This window comes from Glycine max, chromosome 2 (genome assembly GCF_000004515.6).
Source record: "Glycine max cultivar Williams 82 chromosome 2, Glycine_max_v4.0, whole genome shotgun sequence".
Classification (NCBI taxonomy): domain Eukaryota; kingdom Viridiplantae; phylum Streptophyta; class Magnoliopsida; order Fabales; family Fabaceae; genus Glycine; species Glycine max.
Window position 1 is genome coordinate 14,570,758 of NC_016089.4, and position 16,840 is coordinate 14,587,597.

The 16,840-nt window shown below is 33.2% G+C and overlaps 1 protein-coding gene across 2 annotated transcripts; it reads left to right on the forward strand.

The window, feature by feature from the left end:
• The first annotated feature begins 2,873 nt into the window (after positions 1 to 2,873).
• Positions 2,874 to 16,840, forward strand: LOC100811262 (uncharacterized). Of its 2 annotated transcripts, none has more exons than XM_041006743.1 (15): positions 2,874 to 3,397; positions 3,976 to 4,378; positions 4,467 to 4,644; positions 4,731 to 4,870; positions 6,760 to 7,591; positions 7,705 to 7,805; positions 10,067 to 10,211; positions 10,286 to 10,369; positions 10,490 to 10,535; positions 11,605 to 12,071; positions 12,556 to 12,635; positions 13,511 to 13,646; positions 14,148 to 14,337; positions 16,227 to 16,309; positions 16,428 to 16,840. In XM_041006743.1, the coding sequence occupies exons 1-15, from the start codon at positions 3,307 to 3,309 to the stop codon at positions 16,533 to 16,535; spliced, it is 3,084 nt and encodes a 1,027-aa protein (XP_040862677.1). In that variant the 5' UTR covers positions 2,874 to 3,306; the 3' UTR covers positions 16,536 to 16,840. The 2 variants fall into 2 exon arrangements, with proteins under 2 accessions (XP_040862677.1, XP_014622479.1); XM_014766993.3 differs by having other exon boundaries at positions 2,877 to 3,397; positions 10,286 to 10,354.

Genomic DNA, 16,840 nt, shown 5'->3' on the forward strand with positions numbered 1-16,840 from the left:
TCAGAAAAATAAAGACAATATGATTAGTAAGTTGATGAGATAATAATGTAGAAATAGATTCTTTTAAAATAAAGTTGCAAGTTGAAGATTATAAAGAGGGAAATATTGAGTTAAAAAAAAGCATTCTTATATAATTTTTTATTGTAAAATAACTTTTTTTAGATATATTAATAGTAACTTAAAAAATAGAAGTAGGAAGAAGATGGTATAATTCAGTTGTAGAAGAAGATATTTGGCGTTGATTGGTGCTTAAACTTTTTGGTAAAGTGGGTCTATGCCATTGGGTGCACTTTTTTGTAGGGTTAATCCTAGGTGGTTGAATTGACCGGAGCCAAGTGGGTTATGAAGATGTGATGATGCATTTGATAAAGTGGGCTCTTACTTTGTCTTGTACAGAAAATAAGTGGCAATACGAAAACGACCATTCGATTGCCGCGGTTTCGGATAGTAGAAATAGTGAAATACGACCCATTCTCATCTAATGCCGGCGGGATATTTTACTGGTGCTTTTAGATATTTTCCTGTCTTGCTTGCAAATGGTATCTTCTCTCTTTTAATTAATATTTTAAAAAATACTATAACAAGGTGATTACATTTAGTAGGTACTTGTATTCCTTAAACATGCCACAAATATTCAATTTTTTTTATTGTACATATGAAAAAAGATTTTAAAAAAAAATAAAACTCATTTAAATGATATTTATGTCCTAGTTTCATAATTTTAGGTTATGAGAATACCTTATTTTCATTAAAAAAATATTTTAAAAATACAAATATTCTTGTTAAATAGCGGTCGGACTCAATTCTCCTTTGATCGTGCTCCTTACTTAAAGACACTTTAATGCTTGAGGAAAATCTTAATTTTGAACAATAAATAGAATAGTAAATATATAAATGAATAGCGGTTCTTATTTGAAGGATTTTAACTCTATTTATACTAACAGCCTTGGACCTTGGGCTATCATGAAGAAATTGTCATTTAGTTAATTTGTCTTTTAAGTATGATGAAGGAGTAAAACTTTTTAATTTTTTTTTTATTAGGGTCATTTTCGTCTTATAAAAGGTCGGATAAAATTATAAATTATTCTAACCATATATCCACAAATTAACACTTTGTATCATTAATTGATTATATATAAATTTTGTGTGATTTTGTTTTTCTTGTTCTTTTTCAAGTTAATGAATTGGAACCTAAGAAAGTAATATTTGGGTTTTCCCCCTCACACAATTTATCCATATTTATAATTTACTATATAATACTTCATTTAAAAAAAGTGAATGTTAAACTATTTAATTTTTTAAAGATAAATAATTATTTTTATCCATAAAAGTGTATTATAGTATATTGTATTGACAAATTTGTTCCTAAAAAATAAAAATAAAAAAATTAATTTCCAAAAATGTAAAAAGTGAAACAAAATCATCTCATATCGTCTATGTAATACATATGGATAAAAATGTTATGAAATCGATATTCGCGTGGACATAAAAACTAAATTTACTCACAAATATTTATTATAATGTATTATAATTATAATTTTATTTATAATTAACATTTAGATTTTACAAATTGATTTTTTATTTAAAAATTTATTTTTGACTTGTCTCCTCTTAAATCTTGATTTTTTTGTGATAAATTAATATTATTGTGTAATTGAAGTGGATAAATATCATACCTTAATTTAAAAGCTTAAGGATAAAGTTAATGGATATTAATGATGAAGTTAATGGATGTTTTTTTTCTTACTTATATAATGTTTAATTTTCTTATTGAAATTCATCTATATTTCAAATTTATAAACCCAAGATGTAAGTGCAGTGATAATAATAGACAGTCATTATAATTTCTTACACAAGACGGAAACTCTATAATATCATTGAAAATTGAAGCGTCAATATTACATTTCACATAACTTGTAACAAGCTTGGTCCATCTGATTTGATCTCTTGGATTTTCTGAGCAATGACTTCCATGAGGTGCAGTGCAACTTTGAGTTGCATTCCATTCGTGCATGTATTGTAATAATAGATTCACTGAGAGTTGAATTAGTTTTCGAATATTCTCCCAGATATTCATTTCTCATGCGCCACAAACACACAGAAAAGAGCCACCTCTGTTAGACCTTTTAAGTATAATAATAGCAAAAGTTTGATTTTCTCAAGGGTATTATTAATAAGTGTTTTTAGAATATTAATTAAAAAGATAAAATATTTAGTATAAAGATTTTAAGAGAAGGTAAACAAAAATAATTAATAATACAATTTTATGTATTTTAATTAAAAAATTGTCTTTTAATTTTTTAACCAATATCTTAATAACACTTATTAACATTTATTTTTTCTTAATTAATCAATGTCTAAATATTCTAATCTGTTTGTATTGAGTTTTAAGTTTAAAGTATACATGTATTAACAAAAAAGAAGAAGTTTAAAGTGTAGATAAGAACTTCATTATTTATAATAATTGAGTAAAATACATTAATATTTTTAATTTTTTTAGATTGTACACAAATTTCTTATTTTTTTAATATTTATAATAATTTTTCTTACAAAGATATATGATTTAATATTTTTAAACGATTAAAAGGTTAGTATAATGTACAATTTTTTTAAACAATTAAGAGAATTAGCGTAGAGATAAAAACATATTGAGAGAAATTTAACGATCCCATATTTATAATTGTAATTTACTCAAAATAATTCTATTTGACTTTAACAAATTGTTTGGTGTGGACTGTGGTCAACAGAAAAAAAAAAAAAAAAAAAAAGAGGAGGAGGTAAAATTCATTTTGAAAAAGATTAGTTCCTAACTATCAATTGAAAATCCTTACAAAAAAAAACTATCAACTGAAATTAAAATTAGCCTGATAAAAGAAACACGAAAAAGAAAAACAATAATTAATAAACAATAACAATACATGGAATAAGCGAGGACTGAATTATTATTGCCAGAACGAGAACTGCAATTTATAATTTGGAATTTCCAATTCATAATCATAGGGTGAGAAATTTTGGTCCCGGGAATCTTCACCATAGGCCACTCACGTTATCTTTTTTCATCACTTCTTCTTCACCTTCGATCCTTCCTATGTCCAATTAATTGTTTAAGGAGAGGACCAACTCATAACGTCACAAACAATATTATTATTAACATTTAGATTTAGGTGGTGGTGGATTTCAAATTCCAGCTATTACTATTGTTGTTGTTGTTGTTTTTTTTTATCGAAAACCCCCAATCCTAAGGAATCGAAATTGAAATTGAAACAGAGCAACACAGAGCCTGATTTGTTCCAATCGGTGTGGGCTATGGAGAGTGTGAATGATCTGATCCAAGAGGCCAAGCTCCGCACTCTCTGGTGGGCACTCTGTATATTCGCCGTTTCCTATTTCCTAACTCGTAAGTTTTCCTTTTCTTCTCTTTTTGATTTCTCAGTATCTACTTTAGTTTAATATTAGTGAATTAGTGTATGAATCTCGTGTTTCCACTCTCAATTTTGGTTTAATTTTTGGAATTGGTAGCTCCAGCTTTACCAATTTTGCTTGGTTAGTCTTTGTTAATGCTGCTTCAGCTCATTGGTAATGGTTACGTTATGACTGTGGATTGTGGAATTTTATTGATGAACTGAACTCACTATGATTGTTTGTATGTTTGTTTGCTAGCCAAAGTGGTCTAGTTCAATTGGTTAAACAATGTGTGTGAGTTGTTGTAAACCCCTGGCACTTGAGTTCAATTCCTATGAATAAAAAAAATGTTTGTTTGCTAGTGTGTAAGTGGTTTACTCTATCTAGTTTGGCTGTTTATGGCTTTGTTTTGGTTATGAGTTATGACTTCAATTGAAGAGTTCATGTGATCTTTTCCTTTTTAATAGGAAAGAAGGGACAAAAATGGAGAATATATTATGATTGCCATTCAATTGACTTGCTTTTTTTGTCTTTGTACTTATGTTTGTTCTGTTTGGTGATGTTGTGTCGTAGATACTAGTAAATCAATGTGGATGAATGTACCCATGTCGATCCTATTTGTTGTGGGGCTGCGCATTCTTTTCAATAGGGTGGAGTTTCGTTGGAAGCTTCAACAGCCTAGACCGCAGACCTATCTATCTCATTTGGAGAAAAAGCAGTTGTCTCTCAATGATCCATGCCTCACTAGTTTGCCTTCCCCTGCAAAATGGAAGAGGAAAATTGATTCTCCTGCTGTGGAGGCTGCAATGAGTGATTTCATTGATAAGATTTTGAAGGATTTTGTGGTTGATTTGTGGTACTCAGAGATTTCTCCAGATAAGGAGTTTCCGGAGCAGATACGGGCAATAATCATGGATGTTCTAGCTGAAATATCAGGAAGGGTTAAAGAGATAAACCTGGTTGACCTGCTGACAAGGTATCTGGTTTTCCATTTCCTGTATTCACTGCCAGAGAGAAAGTATTTTAAAAACTACTAATTTTCTTATGTTTCATTTACATTTCAGGGATTTAGTAGATTTAATAGGTGTTCACATAGAACTTTTCAGAAGAAATCAAGCTGTTATAGGTGTTAATATTATGAAAACATTATCTTCTGAGGAGCGGAATGACAGATTAAAATTCCATCTGTTGAATTCTAAGGAGCTTCATCCGGCACTAATATCTCCTGAGAGTGAGTACAAGGTGTGAGTGGAGTGTTTTGATGTTATATTTTGTTTCTTTTGAGAATTAGGTCTTCTGTCTCATCTCATTAATGCTCTTTTTGTCAGGTTCTTCAGCGGCTAATGAGTGCTGTTTTAGCTACAGTACTAAGACAACGAGAAGCTCAGTGTCCTGTGATTCGTTCTATATCTCGGGAATTATTAACTTGCTTGGTAATGCAGCCTATTATGAATTTGGCAAGCCCTGGGTATGTCGTTGAATATTTTGTCTTATGTTTATTTTTGGTGATAATTCATTTTTCAAGAGGTGGATCATAGTAATATCTACTGTATGGAAGGATTACTCCATTCAAGATTTAAAGTTTTGTGTGTTTTTTTAGACAATTAGTTTTATTTTTTTTCTATTATTTGTTGAAATCATATTTAGGGCTTACTTAGTTAAGTAGGTTGAAAGTGGGAAGGAACAATATAGAGGACAGAATGATGATGATTTTTCAAACAGTGCTATGGCCCTGAGTATGAATACATTTTATTGTCCCCCTTCTCATATTTATTTTATATCAAGCATGTGTAAGGTGATTTTGTTCTGTTCTGGCTTTGTGCTTATGAAATTGTAGATATAAAACTATTAGACTAGAAAAAAGTGGGAGGTTATGGATCATATAAGGTTGAAGGCTGAGAAGTGAAAGGGTAGCTACTGGGACAGTAGCAAGTTTAATATATTCTGGATGTCTAAGCGTAGGTCAAGGGGGAAATATTATGGGATTTAGGGTGTCAATAGGTTGAGTGACGAGTCTTTGGGTTGCAAGAAAAATGACAGAGAATATAAGAACCTGTGAATTAGCACCTAGGTTATTTATGAACTATGTCTAACATGTACTAATTGTCTAATCGTAATCATTGTGTTTCCATTTTTAAACAATTGTTTTTGGTTTTCCACATCTTTTATACACTAACCCTCTTGTTTTATCCAAGGGCATTTCTAAATTTAAAGATTTATATGTATAATTAAAAATTAAAATGCTTACTTTTGTGGAATTTAAGTTGGAGAGGTGAAAGAAGCCCTTAAGAGGATGAATAATGGTAAAGTTGTTGGCCCTTACCTATTGAAGTTTGGAAATGTGTAGGAGAACATTATATCATTTGGCTCATTAAGTTATTTAACGAGATTTTGAGATCTAAGAAAATGTTAGATGAATTGAGGAGGATCACTTTGCAAGAACAAGGGAGATATTCAAAATCGTGTAAGTGTAAACTACCAAGGTGTAAAACTTATGAGCCACACTATGAAATTATAAGAAACAGTGATTGAGCATAGATTAAGAAAAGAGACTAGGATTGTGGAGAGTAGCATTGTAAATTTAGTGCAAGAACCAAGAGGAAAACAACTTGGAGGTGAAAATTGTAAATGTCATACCATATGTTTTTAAGTTTAAGTATTTGGGATTAATATTACAAAATGATGTCATGGTGGTTAAAATGGTAAAGGGCTTCAGAGATTATTTGTGATCTCAAGACTCAAAAGTACTCTGGTAGTGTTATATTGGGCTTTAAAAGGACGAGAAAAAAATGAGAGTAGCAAAAATGAGTATGTTAAGATAAATATCTGACCAAAGAAGGCACATGATACAAAATAATTGTATATGAGAAGATATTGGTGTGACACCTATTAAGAAAAAGATGATAGAAAATTGGTTGAGGTAGTTTGGACATGTGTAAAGGTCATAGAAGGCACTGACAAAGAGAATAAATTGTATGAATTTTAACCATGTGAAAAGAGGTAGAGAGAGACCAAGAAGGACATTAGAGAAAATTATTAAAAGAAATCTGATGGTAAATAGTATCCTTGAGAATTTGGTTTTTAACTAAGCCAAATGACGTTGTGTGATTCATGTAGCCAATCTTACCTAGTCGGATATGGTTACTGTTATTGTTTGTTATATGTAGAGTTAAAAAGGTAAAGCATATTGTTTAATTGAGACAATTGAAAATATTTTATGCTCAAATATTGTAGAGCATTTGCTTCCTATATGGTTGGTCATCTACAAGACTGGAAAATTGGAGTAGCATTTTAACTGCATTTCTTTATAATTTTTGCAATTCCCATTCATGATACTATGTTTATCTTGATGATCAGGTATATTAATGAACTGATTGAATCTCTTCTACTTCTCTTTAATGATGATGGTACGGAAGGGATGGGCAGTGATCAGTCAACTAATGTAGCAAGTCTCCATCATGGTCATTCTGTTGCCAGTAAGGGTGGACACAACAATCTCACAGCCTCTAATAAGCATCCATCTTTAAATCAAGGAACTGATATGATATTGGCTAAAATGAGTGATCAGGGAGGGACATCGTTACAAGATAGCACTCTCCATCAAGAGTCTAAACAAGTTGGGCCTGCTGATTGGGCACGAATGTTGGAGGTTACAACTCAGAGGAGAACTGAAATTCTTATGCCGGAGAATCTTGAGAACATGTGGACAAAGGGAAGGAATTACAAAAGGAAAGAGAACAAAATTATCAAAGCTGGCTCTAAGGATCTTTCTGCAAAGAGTCCCTCTACAGACAGTTCACGGCCTCATAGAAAATTGGCTCAGGAAACATCAGCAAGTAAACGTGGAAAGTATGAAGTTGCAGATGGGAAGTCTTCTCTGCCGCCATTGCCTGCCATAGGTTCAGATCCCCTGCAAAATGTTGGAAGTGCAAAAAATTCAGAATCTCCTAAAAACCCTGGCAAGGAATTGTCTATTGTGGGAGATCTTGCTTCTGATGCTTATAGAAGTCCACTAAAGAGGTCGAGTAGTGCTTCTTCCTTAGGAATCCTATCTAATAAAGAAGACTCCAGAATTTCAGAGTTTTTCAACCCTGAACTTGAGAGGCACAGTGAAGGATTTCGGGGAAAGAGTTCTTCTAATATGATTGTTAGGAAAGAAGGGTCATTAGTTCCTAAGCTTCGGTGTCGGGTATGCACTTTTGGCTGTAATAGTTTTCAGATATAGTATTTTAAATATTGTTAATGGATTTGATTTCTGTCGATACTTGTTGATTGTTGTTTTTGTCTACTAAAATATTTCAGGTTGTGGGAGCATATTTTGAGAAAATTGGGTCCACATGTTTTGCTGTTTATTCAATTGCAGTGACTGACGCACAAAATAAAACTTGGTTTGTAAAAAGAAGGTTTAATTCTTTCATACATTTTTATAAAAGCAGTAGTAAACAATTTACCTTTGAAATTTGAAATTTAACACAGACAATTTAATTAGAACTTGCTTTATACAAGGTGTAATTTATTTACATTTGAGTTCTAAGATCTAACCATAAATAAAATGCAAGGATCATTAAATTGTATTTTTTCGTCTAATCTTTCTCTTTCCCATATTGAGTTAAACTGCTTCACCATAGAGAATAAATATGTTCAAGTCTCAAAATTGTTTTATTTCATCTTTATATTTGTAAAGAGATTTAGGGAGAAGAGAGAAGGAGAGAGAGAAAGGAAAGTGTTTCTTGATGAGGATTCAACCCGACCATAGATTGGGAAATGAAGCAGTACATATAGGCAGTTGCATAACAGAATGATAAAGCTGTTAGGCAGTTGCATAACAGAATGATGAAGTTGCTAGGCAGTTGCATAACGGAATGATAAAGTTGCTAGGCAGTTACATAACAAAATGATAAAGTTGTTAGACAGTTGCATAACAGAATGATAAAGCTGTTGACAGTTGTACTTACAACTGTCTAACAGAAAACTAACCTAACCTGAGTTAGTTAACTGTGAGAAACAGTTAACTAACCTTTGATTACAAGAGATACAGAAACTAAGTAAAAAACACTTAGGAAGTAAAATACTACTCTCTTATAAAGGCATTGTTGACGTCCATTTGCTGTAACTTCCACTTGTTGGTGACAGCTAAAGTTAGTAGGATCCTTACAGTTACTGGTTTAATAACTGGAGAAAAAGTCTCATTGTAGTCTTTTCCCAGTTGTTGATAAAAGCCTTTGGCTACAAGCTTCACCTTGTACTTAGTAATAGAGCCATCTGGATTCTCTTTTACTCGAAACACCCACTTGCAACTGATGACAGATACGGAAGTAGGTAACTCAACCAAAGACCATGTACCATTGCAAAGTAAAGCATCATACTCAACCTGCATAGCTTGCTTCCACGTAGAATTAGAGAGTGCTGTTTTGACATTCTTAGGTTCAGCGTGTGCTAACATTAAAGTGGGATTGAGTCTAGACTTCACTATGCCAGATTTGGCCCTAGTGCACATGGGGTGCACATTAGCCTCTCTCACCAAGGGTCCTGAACCAGAATCATCAGAAATGGATGCTACAGAGGTGGATGGTGAAGCTTGAGATGTATTAGAGGAAACCTGACCAGGGGAGGGTTGAGGCAATATAGGTGAAGGTTGAGGTAAAGTTGGTGAAGGAAAGCATAAGCTCCTGACTGAGTTGAGGTGGTGGCAGCAACTTGTGCTATAGGTATAGGTAAAATAGAAAGGGGATTGGTAGGAGTAGAAGGTGAAGATGTGGGTTTGGGTGGGGAAAATAGGTCAGGATAGGGAGATTGATCCTCATTAAAGATCACGTCCTTTGAAATATACAAGCAGCCATCTGCAGCAAGGCATCTATACCGTTTGTGTGGCATGGAATAGCCCAGAAAAATGCATTCCTGAGATCTAGGTTCAAATTTATAGGTGTTATAAGTTCGACGCAAAGGGAAGCAAGAGCAGCCAAAAACTCTTAGAAACTTATAATCTGGAATTTTGTTAATCAGTTTCTGATAAGGGATGTCACCATTCAGCACTGGAGTGGGGAGTCTAGCATTGAAAAGTCTCGCAAGAAGAATTTGGGCTCGTTGAATCTTGCTAAGGGTTCGAATTCCAATTCTGCTTCTGAAGCTCAGGTTCATCTAACTCAGGGTAACACACACTCCTCCTCAAACTATGATTCTGTGTATGGTAATCAAGGGATGATGGTGGCTGTTTGTATGGTCGAGTGGTCATAGTTTCTGTCTCTCCTCAAACTATGATTCTGTACAAGGTGATCCTTTGGGCACGAAGTCTCTCATTGCTTTGATACCGTAAAGAGATTTAGGTAGAAAAGAGGAGAGAGAGAGAGGAAAGTGTTTCTGTATTGATGAGGATTCAACCCAACCATAGATTGGGGAATGAAGCAGTACATATAGGCAGTTGCATAACAGAATGATAAGGCTGTTAGGCAGTTGCATAACAGAATGATAAGGCTGTTGACAATTGTACTTACAACTTTCTAACAGAAAACTAACCTAACCTGGGTTAGTTAACTGTGAGAAACAGTTAACTAACCTCTGATTACAAGAGATACAGAAACTAAGTAAAAAACACTTAGGGAGTAAAATACTACTCTCTTATAATTTGTGCTTTCACTTAGCCATAATTTCTCTTGGTGATATTCAGATACAGGAATTTTGAGCGATTGCACCGGCATCTTAAAGATATTCCCAATTACACATTGCAATTGCCTCCTAAAAGGATATTTTCCTCAAGCACAGATGATGCCTTTGTACATCAACGCTGCATTCAACTTGATAAATATCTTCAGGTATCTTATTCCTTATCTAAAAAGTTTCTTAAGTTTCCCTTTGTACTATTTTTAATAATTACATCTTGCTGCAGGATCTCCTGTCAATAGCTAATGTAGCCGAACAACATGAAGTATGGGATTTCTTCAGTGTTTCCTCAAAGGTGTGCATTTGCATGGTATTTCTTATCATAACTTCTGACGAGGGACCTTTACATAATTTTCTCTCCATGCTTTTGGATGTCAAAAATGACAATCTAAGATCTAACAAACTTTTTTTTTCTGTTTTACCCCTGAAGAACTACTCATTTGGGAAATCTCCTTCAGTGATGAAGACCTTGGCAGGTATCTGGTTCTAAGTTCTAACATTTTTGTTTTATGTCATGTTTCATGCTCAGGCTGTAGCTATTCTATGTATGGTGGCCCCTCCTGTTAATCTTCTAAGTTAATGAAATTTTTATTGGCAATTCTTTTTTTAAAATTTTTGAAGTCCTTAAACTTTTGAAAGTCTGGTTACCATTAAAAACAATTAAAAGGATTAATTACAACGACCTCTCCTGAGGTTAGTAGCAAATTCACTTAGACTTTGCATGTTTCATAAATTACACATGCTTCCCTTCCACATCCCTTGCTTTGTTATTTTTAAGGGTACTATGTGTATGGTTTGTACATAAAAAATGAGGAATGCATGTGTAGGCAAAAAATATATAAAAGGTTAAAGGCATCAATGCATAAGATAAGAATAATATATAAAATAAGGGATGTAGGCAAAAAAATTTAATCTAGTAGGGCATAGGTGTAATTACCACTAACCTTAGGGGAAGTTAGTTTAATTATCCCTAAAAAGAAAAATTGAATAGAAGTGGGAGAAAAGGCTTCCTGCTGTACCAAAGTGTGTCTTTTCTATGTTACTTGTGGACTCAAGCCCATGAGGTTGAAACTTTTCTGTCATTTTTGTGGGTTGATTGGGCTGGATAGAATAGGGGCTAGGCAGCTATTGTATATTTGTATTGTATTATCTGATAACACTTTTTTGTTGAAATTATATGTGGCTCTATGTCTGTAATAGCTGCAGTTTTTTCATTGGATGTCAAAAGTGTTTATTGTAGAAAATTCTGTCGATGAATTATTTATCCCTAGTTGATAGAAAATGCTTTGCATGAAGATCTTTTTAATGCTTTTTGTAATATGGACTGAATTGCTATGTAACTGCTTATAAGATGATTGTGCTACAGGAAAAAAATGTCATTTTCTTATTCTAAAACCAATCCTTTCTTTGTTTTTCGATAGTATTTAGTATTTATGTTTTAACTTAATCCTAACCTGAAAAGGGTCTTTTACATTTAGATTTTTATTTTATTTTATTTTTTGTCTATTGATTCCAAATTCAATGTTTAATTTTTTATATTAACAGTCAATGTAGATGATGCTATGGATGATATTGTACGCCAGTTTAAAGGTGTTTCAGATGGTTTAAGGCGAAAAGTTGTTGGTTCATCATCCCTCATCAATGAGGGATCTGCTACATCTAATACCCCATGGAATTTGTCCTGGAATGCTGATGAAATCGACAAAAGCATTCCAAGGCAAAGTACTGCAGAAAGTGTTAGCTCTGATAATGAGGAAGGTGAAAGGAACAATTTTGACCGTGAGAATATTGATAGAGAAGCAGCACAAGATAGTGGATTGCATTCTTACAATGCATTGATCTCAAAGGGTTACTCATCACGAATAAGCAATTGGGATGAAGAGTCCAGGAACTTGGATTTTGATAGAAAGCATGATATGGTGGTTGAAGCTAGGGCTGGCAATGGTATTCCTGCTACAAATTTCATTCTGATTCATGATAATTTGGAGGATCCAGTTGGAGTGCCACCTGAGGTCTGTGTAGTCAACTGAGTTTGCTTTTCGTTCCGGTTTACAAATTGTATCCACCAAATATTTTAAGAAGCTGAGCTATTATCAGGCATCCTAGCTTTCATTGACTTCTTCAGTTCTTCAAGATCCCGATACCTCAAATATTTACCAAACCTTTTGAAAATAAAGTTTTCTGTAACTTTTTCTATCATGAAGTTAAAACGAGAAGCATGAATCAAATATATTGGTGTTCAAAAACATTTTGGAAACATGCTTATGATCTACTGTAACTCCTCTGTCGTTTTCCCTTTCTCTCCTTCTAGGGGGAAGAATAATGGTTTGAGAGCCAGCAAAAATCACAACTGGATTTTTACTTAGGATTTTGTGAAACAGAATTTTGTCAGGATTGTTTCATTTTCTCTTTATTCTTTGATGAGAACCCTTTCTTTTTTCTGGTTTAAAAGACATATTATGAGCATTAATAAGTTTGATATTTTTCTCTTCGCAGTGGACTCCACCTAATGTTAGTGTCCCCATTTTGAATTTGGTTGACAACATATTTCAACTTAATAAAAGAGGCTGGATAAGGTATACTATTCTATCTGGCTGTTCTGTAATTTTCAATTCAGTAACTGGTAGAAATAATGTCTGTTAACTTCCAAAAAAATTAATCTTATACTAATTTGCAGAAGCTTCTTTTGATGTTTTTTATTTTAGGTGTTTTCTAGTTTACAAGTTATCTTAATATACTATGTGATTTTGCATGTTGTTTGAGACAAAATAAATCCTAGACTTGCATTGTACCTAGCAGCTCATGATTTTAGAATATCAGGTTCCTTGATGTGATATGAAAACCTTCATGGTGAAGTGAATGAGAGTCTGATCCTTGCACCCTTTCATCATTAAAATTTAGCACAGCATAGTGATGATTGTTCAACTTATGCTTTGTCCATGCGTCAAAAGCCTGAAGGGATCCACCCCCCCCCCCCCCCTCAAACACTGCAAATGGTCAGGTTCTTATGGTATAAAAAACCAGGAGCAAATAAAGATTCTACTTGATAATTCAAGTTAAGGTTCTGTGAGGTGAAGAAGAAAGACTTTTGATGTAGATTTTGTGTTTTTTTATAAACCTATCTAGACTTTTGGCCTACATTATTAGTGTACTGTACAGAGAGCTGCAGTATTCAACTGCACTCTCAGTTAAGTGTGTTAGCTAGGTTAGTTATTGACCACTTTCATTCCTTTATCCCCTGATTTGAAATGAATAATTTACCAATTAAGCTGCTCATGTTAGCTTCTTTTTTTTATTATAACCATCATTTATAATATGCCTTATATTTTGTTTCTTAGGCTAAATGGACTCTGTCCGTACAAAATATGAAGTATCATTACACCGTCAATTTGTGTAATTTCTAGGACTTAAAAGTTGCTAATGTTATCATTTATGTCTTATGTTCATGCAGAAGACAGGTCTATTGGATTTCAAAACAGATATTACAGTTGGTGATGGAAGATGCAATCGATGATTGGCTCCTGAGACAGATTCATTGGCTCCGGAGAGAGGAAACTGTTTCCCAAGGGATTCGGTGGGTCCAAGATGTAAGAATTCAGCCTGAACTTTAAACATCTTTTTATGGAGACATTGTATGCCAACTCACAGAAATGAGGATTTTAATACAAATTAACAGTAGTAAAAACTAGGCTTAGTTGGCTGTCTGGCTTGATTAAAATTAACTATTTCTCTGTTTGATAGTGCATCTAAAGCACTGGGTATAATTGTAATGGGTTAATCATGTTCTGAGTTTTCAAAAGATTAAATAAAATTTTGCTTTAGAAAGTGATATCAAATTATCAATACTTGTCCTTTTTATCTTTTATGTCTTTGTTTGGTCAAAAGAAAGTCAATTCACTAATTGCTAGTCTTGATGAGTCAAAGATTGCTGATGAAGGGCTAAACTCTTGTGTGGAAATTTCTTTATTATAAATTATAGTTACCACTCGAATTTGGATGGAATTATTTCCAGGTAATAAGAAAAAAATAAAAATTATAGAATAATTTACACTGGATTAATCTTTCATGTTGTGTGCTCATGCTTTTAGGTCCTATGGCCTGGTGGTACATTTTTTTTAAGAGTTGGGACTCCCCAGATAATTAGTGACAGTGATAAAAAATCTTCTCCAACAATGAGCAGATCTGGTGGAAGCAACATCACGAAATCTGAGTCAGGGTCTTTTGAGCAAGAGCTCGAGGCTGCTCGTAGAGCAAGTGACATCAAGAAACTGCTGTTTGGTTAGTTTTATTTCCTGTAGAATTCTATGTTTATTAATTTGAGATCGTTAGGTTGTTAGATATTCTTCCACTTCGAAGTTTTTTTTTAACAGTGTTGGTATTTAGTATGGATTTTGATTAAATTAAAAGGCTTAAATACTTTTTTCGTCCTTGTAATTTAGCATTTCTTTTTCATTTTTCATCTTTGTAAATTTTATTTTTTTTCGTTTTAGTCCTTACAAAATGTGTTTGTTTTGTTTTTCGTCCTTAAAGTGCCTTAGATAGAACTTTGAATAGTAAAAAGAAGACTTTAAACAGTGGAAAAAATGTTGTCTAAAACACTTAAAGGACAAAAAAACAAAACAAACATATTTTGCATGATCAAACAAAAAAAAATTTTTGCAAGGTCGAAAATGAAAAAAGCACTAATTTGTAGTGACGAAAAAAAATTTAAGCCAAATGAAAACTAACTTATCATGCTTTAAGTTAACCATAAGAGTGAGAAAATTTATCACCAATCACGTTTCAAAATATGCTATGCACCAATTTTGTATTTCTATCAAGTGTTTTACATTATTTAATCTTCTTTCCCCTATACAACAATAACAATAGTCTCATCCCATTTGGTGAGGTTACATGAAGCATATGACACCATTGAAGTCGGTTAAAAATCAAATTGTCAAAGATATTATTGACCATAAGATCTCTTTTGATTAATTTTTCTCTTATGTTCTCGGTTTTCCTTTATCCCTTTTCACACCGTTAAAATTCATGTGATCTACTTTCCTTACCGTTGTCTCTAGTGACATTCTTTGCAAGTGTCAAAGCCACTTTAACTGATTTTCTGTGGCCATTTTCTTGATAGGTGCTGCACCAATATTTTCCCATTCTGTATCCCATCCTTTCTTGTATAGCCATACATCCCTCTTAACATAATTTCTGTTACTCCTACTCTTTTTATCTTGTTATCCCGAACTCTAGCATTCATTACCATAAAGTATAGCCGGTCACATATAAAGCATTCATTACCATAAAGTATAGCCGGTCACATATAAATACGACAAAACTTTCTTTTGAGCTTTATAGGTACTTTATGGTCACAAATAACCTTTGATGTTTTTCTCCATTTTAACCACTGAGCTTATATACTGTGTGCGAAAGCGTTAATTTCCCCATCATTTTTTACTATTAATCTTCTTATGTGTTGATTTCCTCTTTCTTCAAAGATTAGTACACAAACACCCTGTTATCTTTTACTAAAGTGTACTGCTGACACCTCAGTTTATCTGTTGTAGTCACACTCCTCGTTATTTAGTTGTTTGGTTATTAGAGATTTTCAATATACACTTTTTACAAATTGAATACAAAAAAAAAAAGCATTATAATAGTTTGTCAAAGGCTTAAAGTGTTAATCTGGTTGTTACTTCATAGTGCTACAAACAAATAAATTCATATGAATTCTAATCAAATTTGTTCTACTATTTAGATTGAAATTGAATGACAGCTAAACTTCACATAATCACAATTCACTCGTATTGCTCAAATGGCACTAGGTTTCTGTAGTAATTAATTAAAGAATGGGGTTAGTGTAATTGCAAGTTTACAATGATTGGAGAGGTAGACGAGATAGTTGGACAAAGTGACATCATGCATTTATTTTTCCCTCTACATAACTTAGATGCACATCTCATTTTATTTATATAGTTATGGAATTTGTTGGCCCTTACTATTCTGGCGAACTTACAATGGCATAGTTGCTGTAGAAGGTCTTTGAATGTTATGGTACTTCCATGTTTCATGTTCTTCATTCAGTCTTTAGAATCTTATGTTGATTTAAGTGAGAATAGCGGGTGCCATTGTCAGAATTTACATTCCCAGACTTTGACATATAAAGTTTCCATTCTTACCAGATGGAGCTCCAACAACTTTAGTCAGCTTAATCGGCCATAAGCAGTACAGACGTTGCGCCCGGGATATATACTACTTTAGTCAGGTTAAATCTCTGTCCCATACCATTGTTGTATTCACTTTGTTGTGTTTGCCATGATCTTTCTCTTATCCACTTGAAATTTTTTCTGCTAAACTAACAATTCTATCATCTTGTGTTTTAGTCTAATGTATGTGTGAAGCAACTTGCTTATGCAATTTTGGAACTTGCACTTGTCTCCATCTTCCCCGAGATTCGGAATGTTGTGAAGAGTATTCACCAACCTGTATAGAGCTTTTCCATCATGACATATGGTATGGCCAGCATATGTGGGACATGAAATTGGGAAGAACACGTTTGATGGCTTTGCTGTCCGGTAACATGCAAGATGATTGATTTGGGAACTAGGCCAATTGTTTTGTAACTATGTCCATCTGTATAAAAAGATAGATTTAGTGCGTGTACAGAAACAATTGTTTTGTGGGATTCATTATGCTTTGTCAAGTCAAGGCATACCCCCTTGTCATGGGGATTTTGTATTGTTACAGACTCGAGAAGTCAAATGCATCTAGTGAATGAATATTCTTTATTTGTTCA

Bases quoted from the DNA above. Each gene is read 5' to 3' on its own strand.
- LOC100811262 (XM_041006743.1), top strand. From the start codon at position 3,307: ATGGAGAGTGTGAATGATCTGATCCAAGAGGCCAAGCTCCGCACTCTC. The intron at 4,645-4,730 runs GTGTGAGTGGAG...TCTTTTTGTCAG, and splicing joins CTCCTGAGAGTGAGTACAAG to GTTCTTCAGCGGCTAATGAG. The intron at 16,310-16,427 runs GTTAAATCTCTG...CTTGTGTTTTAG, and splicing joins ATATATACTACTTTAGTCAG to TCTAATGTATGTGTGAAGCA.